Source organism: Sinocyclocheilus anshuiensis, unplaced genomic scaffold (genome assembly GCF_001515605.1).
Source record: "Sinocyclocheilus anshuiensis isolate Anshui unplaced genomic scaffold, SAMN03320099.WGS_v1.1 scaffold961, whole genome shotgun sequence".
Classification (NCBI taxonomy): Eukaryota; Metazoa; Chordata; class Actinopteri; order Cypriniformes; family Cyprinidae; genus Sinocyclocheilus; species Sinocyclocheilus anshuiensis.
The window spans coordinates 250,381-259,257 of record NW_015557049.1 but is presented as its reverse complement, the minus strand read 5'-3'; the positions used below and the strand labels follow the sequence as shown (position 1 = coordinate 259,257).

The window sequence follows — 8,877 nt, the reverse complement described above, 5'->3', positions numbered from 1 at the left end:
TTTAATATATAAAAATATAATAGTAGTGATAATACTAAAATAAAACTGGGGCACAACAAAACTGGAAATGTAAACTAAGAAAATAAACCTAGTGATCCTGGTCTTACTGTGCATGATGCATCAGTTTATATTGCTCTACATGTTTTTATAATCTTCATCAAAATGTAATAATGTTGTCCACCTATGAAACAACTTTGTTTCTGCTGTTATAATCCACTTGGGTGAAGCCAAAAAATATTAATAAATAACATAGCCTATATTTCCTGATCCAATCAAATCCCAAAAGGATAAGATCCAGCCCTGTCCTACATTGTTTCCCACTGAATATTCAGTTTCACCTGGAAATTTGTCCCATTATGAAAGTCAAATGCAATTTCTTGTCGCTTTTAAGCAGTAGTGTAGAAAGAATGAGGGTAAAATAATCTGACAAGACCAGGACCAATGAGCCCAGATGTAAGTGTGTCCCATTTACCTGTAAACTCTCCCTTTTTTCCCCTGAATTACCTGTCTTTACTTCCATACCTATTGCATGTGGTGTTCATCCTTTTCTGCCCTTCTCAGTTTTCTATGCTGTATAAATCTCTCTTTTTTCAGCCCTGCTCTTCAAGCTCTTTCAATTTGTCATTTTCTCTCTCCAGCACCTTTTCTCCTCTGTGATGAGCAGTAAAACGTCTCCTGGTCTTTGCAGCTGTTGTGCTGAGAGCTCAACTCAGCAGAAACACAGGTCCAGAGGAGAGCGGTAGAGCACGACTCAGCACTTCCTCAATCATCCCCCCACAGACCCTCTAACCACACACAAACACTCAGACAGACATATCACACCTGCCAACGTGGACTGCACAAAATAAGTACAAAATAATAGATAAATATCAATCCAACTGCTCTAATTGCATTAAAAAGAAAACATCACTACCAAAAGCATCATGCATATATCAGAAATATATGATATATCCCCGTCCACATGTGTGCTATAGAAAATATACTCACACAGCCACATGTGCACAACACACACACACATACTCACACACAGATCAGAAGACACATTTGCATACAATGTGTTTGCATACAAACTCTCATACACACACCTGCGCATAAATACAGTCATACCTGGAAGGGTCCGCTCGGATAGATCTCAGCATCCGCCTTCCTCCATTCGGGCCCCTGGTGTCCGGAGAGAGACCAGACGGCAGAATCCACAGTGGCGATGCTCTTCACCCTCGTGAGAACATTGAGTGTACCTGCAGACGCACAGAAAACAGAGGTCAGCGGAACTGTGACACTTGGGCTATACAAGCACTTCTGCAGATGGCATATTACTTTTGACTATTGGTCGACTTTGCAGTCTGGCCATAAAAATGTAAGTATAAGCATAATATAACTTCATGATGACAAATGAGACATGCACAACATTTCTGAAATCCTTTATCTACACACGTACTCAAAAATCAGCACAGAAAACAGTAGATCTGCTATTTGAGAATTTTCATAATCATAATCAATCAGACTGGACCTTGTGATTCTGAGATGGAATTTTTATATGAAATAGATAAAATAATTTCTTACAAACAAAAACATAGTGGCAACAATGGCATGTTCTTTTAACACCCCAGAAAAAAAAGTTATTTTAGCACTCCAGTAAATGTACTGTATGTGGAATTCAAACACCGTTTCCAAACAATTACTGCAGATCAAGGTCCATCAGGATCAGTGAATCAGGACAAACTCAGGATTTGACACATGTTATGACAGATCATTGCTTCTGCTCTAATAAGACCTCATTGACCCGCCGCTGGTGTTGAGTAGATTAGCATATCTCTGAGGGATTGCACAAACAACGACTTTACTACTGTGACAAATATAAGGTCAAATACATGACCGTTGATCTAACACGACCAAGTCTCACAGCACACTGTAAAAAAAATATTTTTCAAAGCTGCAAATAAAACAAAGCTTATGTTTTACAAGAAAATACTATTTCAGTCTTTTTGTTTTGAAATTTCATGTTTAAGTCAATGTGTTGCTTGCCATTTCACGTAATTAATTGTGAAATTTTCTAGCAATTTGCTAGTGAAAATTGTTTCCACCATTTTTTAGAGCAGAATGCACTGGTACGGTTTGAAATATGAAATAAAAATGAAGCAATACAGTACACTGTAAAAATATATTTTGTTCATCATTTGAGTATGTTTTTCAAGAAAATACTATTTCAGTCTTTTTACTTTAAAATGCCATGTTCAATTCAATGTTACTTGCCATTTCTTTCTAATTATTTCTTAAATTTACTACCAATTTCTGAGTATAAAAAAAAATTGTGACCTAAAATATTATTACTTGAAATTGGGTATTTAAACATTCTGCTGCTGAAAATAGCATTTTTTTACTTTTATTTTTTAAGCTTTAGAATTTTTGAATTATGCATTTGAGAATGTGTATTCAACAACCTGTTACACGTTGTACTCTACTATGAACCATAGGCATAACTTTATAATAACTTTGTTTAACACTCATAAAATACATAATGTTCATCAGATCATTAAAAGTGCAGTGCTGCTCAAAGTCACCACTAAAAACTGCTCGTCTTGAAAACCAGGATGTGCCATCATGATAAATTGATCTATATTCATCAGACAATCTGTGGGTTTGTAGTCTGAGACTGATGTGTGATAGATCAGCTCCAGAAACACAACTCTCCGCAGACAACAAAGCAGAGGCATCTTACACACACACACACAGCGTTTATTATGAATGTCAGTATTGAAATCTGTCACAGACACTGAACACAAGTACACACACACACAGATGATGGAAGACACTGAGGCAAAGTGGCACCTTTATGACTCATGCATTAAATTATTACTCTGACTTTGTGCTTAAGGGAAACCAATATATAATTCAGTTGCACTTTGGAACAGAAAGTTAGGGAGAAAGAGACAGAGTGAGAATGAAGCATTGGCTCTGAACAATAATACACACACACACACACACACACACACACACACACACACACACACACACATATATATATATATATATATATATATATATTCACTATCTTTCAAAACTTTCTCCCACAGAGTCTATATGCTGCTCATTACATGCACTCATAGATAAATGCAGATGTGTCCAGCCAACTAACCAGGCTTCACATCTTTACTTATTCAGGAACAGCAGATATAAATGAATAACACAGAAGAGAAGTGGCACACAGCAACATTAACAAAGCAAACAGATGGTACTGTGACAAAGTGGATCGCTCAAAGTACAAAACAAGTCCTAATAAACTCAGCTAAAGCTGTCTGAGCAATATCAGCAGATACTGACCGCCGATACATCAGTCCAGACACAGCTACATAATTAATTTCAGTATAGAGCCTTAGACAGCTAATTCTTATTTAAAGCTAATGTTGCTTTCTGTCAACTTTCTCCTATCTCATACATTTGTAGTGCTGTAAGACATTGCGGCATTATGAACATGTGAATGACCTGATGTGTCATCGCTTCAACCAACGCCATAAATTTAGGATGGGATCAGCTGTTTGTCCAAATAATGGCACCCAAAATTTGAAAAATATATGGACTACCATTCAAAAGTTTGGGGTAAGATTTTTATGTTTTTGAAAGAAGTCTCTTATGCTCACCATGGCTGCACTTTTTATGCAGTAAAAACAGTAATATTGTGAAATATTATTACAATTTAAAATAACTGTTTTTTTTATAGTTTTTTTTTTATGCATATTAAAATTTAACTTATTTCTGTGATGTAAAGCTGAATTTTCAGCATCATTACTCCAGTCACACGATCCTTCAGAAATCATTCTAATGTGCCGATTTGCAGCTTAAGAAACGTTTCTTATTATTATCAATGTTGGAAACAGTTGTGCTGCTTAATATTTTTGTATGAATACAAAGTTCAAAAGAACAGCATTTATTTAAAAAAAGGTTTTGAACAAAATTATGAATGGTATTGTTTTCTACTGGTATACCACTTTTCTCAATCCATATTTTGAAAGGACTTTTACAGAAAATAATGCATTAATGTCATTAATTAGCTTATTTATATTTACATTGATTCATTTAGCAAACACTTCTATCTAAAGATATACACAAATGAGGGACATCATAATATCATAATGGGTGTGCACATCACAGAGGATCTCTCCTGGGCTGACAACACCCTCCCAAATACACACACACACTGTCACTTTAATCAGTCTAAATAAGCTCTTTTGCACTACAATCATTATATCTGCACTGTTGTTTACTTCACTGGTTTGCACTCTATCTGCCATGCGCCTTATGCTGCTTTATATATTTTTTTACATTTTACCTTATTTGTATAATTGTATAGTTGTATTTTATATTTAAATCTGTATCTATCTGTATTTATGTTCTACTGTTAGTGTTATCTGTATGCACCAAGGGTCTGAGAGTAACGCAATTTCAATTCTCTGTGTGTATGTGCTGTACATGTGGAAGAATTGACAATAAAGCAGACTTGAGAATATCTCTAGTCACTCCAATCCTTACTTTCTTACTTTAAGTTTTGAGGAATGTCTTGTATAAATGTCAAAAAAGTTTCATTGTGACCTTAAATTTTCAAATTGACCTTTAGACTCAAACACTCTTTTTGGTAGCAATATGAATGTTTAATTTTGAGCTAGAAAGCCATTTGTATTGTACAAGGTCATACATCTGAATAATGCCATTATAACACTAACAAAAAAAACCGTATAATACTAATAACCTCTAACACAAAAGTAGCATGGTATAACAATGTGTTTTTTGACACCATCTGGAGTAACCGTTCAGTACCATAGTATACTGTACTATACCATCACTACACATCACTGTATGCTCTACCATGACAATTTTTGTTGTTGTTGTTGTTTAAAAGGGAAAGTCACTACAATAGTGTCAGCATGTGTCATTACTGTACAGGTATTACAGTAATAAGAGCAATTTGAGGAAAATCAGGGAGCCTTTAACAGGAACGGCGTGCTGTATCAGAGCCTCACTATTAGCTCGCTGCCCAGGCTAAAAGCATCCACCACGTTTCAATGACCCCAATCACACTGAAGAGCTGCTCGCTGGCTGATAAACAAACTGTGCTGGTGCATCTTTGAGGTGATTACACACACTTAACTCGTAAACCGTAGTGAACAATGAGCAGGCACTTATAAAAAGCTAACCAACCCTTTAAAAGAAACAATCGTGGTTGTGTACTGTATGTAAGGACAGGCTGCAGTAAAGGCCTAAGGCCCCAATCGGACCTCTGTGCTGCCAGAGAACGACAACATCAGAGGCCCTTGGCTAACCTTGACACAGGTCAAACACACCCAAACACTCATTCATCTCTGTAATGAGCAGAAGATGAAGGTTGAGTGGGAAAGCTGGACGTGGCAGGCAATTTAAAGCACACACAAACAATGTGTGGTACAGAGTTTGCTTTTTCTGTGCTGTTTGTTTTCTTGAAAGCATTTTAAATCGTTAAGCTATACTTTCATTAAATATTGTCCTGGACATCTTGTTCAGATACATGGCATCATGGATTCTATCAATTACCAACAGATAAATAATCTGAACCTGACTGCCTCTGTTAGAAATCTTATAATGGGCCATGTTTAGATCTTCCATCAGGACAATGATCCTTCTGGATCCTTCAAAATGAAGCTTCTGCCATGGCAATCCAAGTCCTCTGACCTGAACCTATAGAAAATGAATGGGGTGAACTGAAGAGAAGCACCACCAACATTGAGCTGGGAGTCTGAAGGATCTGGAGAGATTCTGAATGAAGGAATGGTCTCTGATCTCATGTCAGTGAGATTTTCACCCCACTTTCTATTGTTTTACTTCAATGATAGGTTAGAATTTTGTGAATTGTTTGAATGAAAGATCAAAAGGATAAACGATGCAGATTTATTTTCACAGACACCTTCGCTCATATTTACCAAGGGTGCCAATATTAGTGGAGGGCACTATATTTCAGCTAGTAGCCAAGCTAGTTTCCTACTAAAACACACACAGACACACAAACATAAAATTATTAAGACCTATACTAAAATGAAAAATGAAACCTCATTCAAAATAATTATTAATAATAATACTTACTATAATACTATATTAAACATACTAAAATAACATTGTTTGAAAGCAGCTAGCTGTACATTATCCCTTACATATTTGACTGCAGAAGGCTATGATTAACCAATCAGAGTCAAGTATTCCTGAGAGATGAAAGACAATAAATACAGGCTGTCTAAACAAACGAGCCATTCATTCTTGTACCATATAAAGTGTGTGCATCACTAAATCACGACAATGACTGAAGAAACACATTGTGAATTGCCGCTGTCATCCAGTACAGCAGTAGGGTCACACTCTGATGCTTTAATGAGTGAAGGATCTAATGGACTGACTGCTGCTGTGATTGACTTCTGCTCTAATGGATCCACTGGCTGCTGAACTACTTTGTAATGAACTTAAAGCCTAATAACCTTGCAGTCTAATAGAACATGCTATTGTGTTGCTCTTGATGAAAAATTTAACAGACTACTGCGATTGTAGAGGGTGATCGCCTAGTCTTTACAGTGTGGAGAGGAAGGCGAATGACACGAAAAAGTCAACATGAAATCAAAATGGACAATTTAACTGACACATTTTCAGGGCTGCATGTTAATCTAATGTATTGTTCATTAGCCTAATAGCACTTTGTTCATGGTAAGCCCTGACCATTTACTCAAAGAGTAACAATAAATAAACATATAAAGAGAGAGAGAGAGAGAGAGGAAAAAAAACAAGAGGATATAAGAATTATAATTATTAAATATAACAACTAAAAAGAAAACTTCATTTAAAAGAGAGACAAACTGCATGATACACAAATTCTGATGCTAATTAAAATTAAATAAAAACAGCACCTAGAAACCCAATGATCAAGTCGTCAAAAACAAGTCGAATACATGCCGCCTCCCTCTAATCAGATAAACCCATCCAGAAATATAGAAAGGGAATGTCGCTGTCTCTCTACAAGTAAAGATTTATTGGTCCAGTCAAGTAATGCAAAGCTCTTTCTGTAGGACCATCAAACAGAGACAAGCCTCCAGATAACTGAATATACTCCAAACACACACACACACACACACACACACACACACAGATGTTAAACACTACATGCTGTGTCTCCATGTATGTGAAGATCATTCATTATAAGACACGACTCCTATGGTGTTGTGTACATTTATACTCGTATTTCACTCTTATAAGGAAGAGTGGAAAGTCTGCAAATAGCACAAGGCTAAAGTGTCAATGTACTGAATTAGCTCTGTTGAATGTAATGTTAGTGTGGCATAGCCAACGCAGAGCTAATCACTACATTTGATAATTGGGATATAATCAAATCTAATGCAAGCACAGTGGCGCAAATAAAAGTCTAAACTCTCATTCTGCTAATGAGGTTGTAATTTACGGCCAGCATAGAGCGGCTAACACAGTCCTACACATTAAGATTACTAACAAGTACGTCTGTCTCTCAGTAGGGCGTCTCATGTAATGAGAGTCGAGCCAGCTGTGCCTCACTCTCAGTTTAGCATCTGTGCCCACATGCCAATGCACAAACTAATGATTAGCAGATTAGTGTACACAGGCCGTAATCAGCAGAAATCACGCCAGCATTCAGCCTATAGAAGATTACTGCCACCAGTCACGTGTAGGACAGAAACCAGCTTGCAGATAAAAACGATTTAAACCAGCCTAAGGTCACCCAGTCTGGTCAAGCTAGATGGTTTTGGGTAGGGATGTGCGAGAATAGCCGACTAGTCGAAATTTAGTCCATTATTTTGAAAAGTGGATATCTGGAGTGGATAACAAATTCATTTTATTTTGGTTTAAAGGGGGAAACATTATGAATGAAAGGGAACTGACTTTCTTCAGAAAGGTTTTGTTGCCTTTTTTTCAGGTTATCTCTGTATAATGCCTAATAAAACAGTGTTTATCAGCACAGCACTGTTTTGTTTACAGGGGTAACCATGGTTACTACAGTGTTTCTGCTTGTCCAAAAGCGCCACCTAATGTCAGAGAGTGAATTTGCATTTTAATTCAGCACATCTGCTGCTTTTGTTGCTGTCAGTGTTGTAATTTTAATGGTTTGATGGTAAATAAGAACAACTCGAATAATAAGGTATCTGGAATTATTTGACTGTTTGATTCATAGATTAACTATTCCAAATGGATCGCATATACACACACAGTGTTGTTGATTGTCTTCTGAGGGTTTCTTACTTTTAGACTAGTCCAGTAGTTCAGGGCTTGCAAAATTTCAAAATCGCTGGTAGCCCTTCGGGCAGACATAATTCAGATTTTGGTAGCCCAAAATGAATTTAAGAAGCCCGAATAAAAACATTTAAAAAAGACATTGGCTGAAGTTCATTGCGGACAAATCAGCATGATAAAAAACTTCAGTGATTGCTTTTCTTCTTCAAATAACAAGTCAAGAGAGTAAGGGTGCAACGGATCACAAAACCCATGGCTCAGATCATATTGCATTATCATATCAGATTTTGAGTAACAGATCGGATCATTTTGCAGATGAGCAAAAAAAATATGGTTCTTTATTATTTAAATAACAGAATGCTTCTTTGATACCACAGCAAAAACTAGTAGCATATAGGGATGTAACGATTCACTCAACTCAAAAATGCGATGCGATTCACGATACTGATTTCACAATACAATTTTCTCACAATTTTTATTTTTAACAAAATGAGATTTAAGACAAATTATAAATGAAAAGATGTCCTTTTATTATTTCTCCAACAAAATGCTGCACATTTCTTTGTGAAATTGAAATATGTCAAATAATAAAACTAACTTGAAATTTTT

At 36.3% G+C, this 8,877-nt stretch overlaps 1 protein-coding gene across 1 annotated transcript in view; it reads right to left on the bottom strand.

Annotated features, from left to right (window-relative positions):
* The window catches only part of mdga1 (MAM domain containing glycosylphosphatidylinositol anchor 1), a 208,393-nt gene that overhangs the window by 24,504 nt on the left and 175,012 nt on the right, over positions 1 to 8,877 (bottom strand). Inside the window, exon 16 of the mRNA XM_016470885.1 lies at positions 1,108 to 1,238. Coding sequence (XP_016326371.1) covers positions 1,108 to 1,238 — 131 coding nt within the window. The remainder of the gene's footprint in view (positions 1 to 1,107; positions 1,239 to 8,877) is intronic.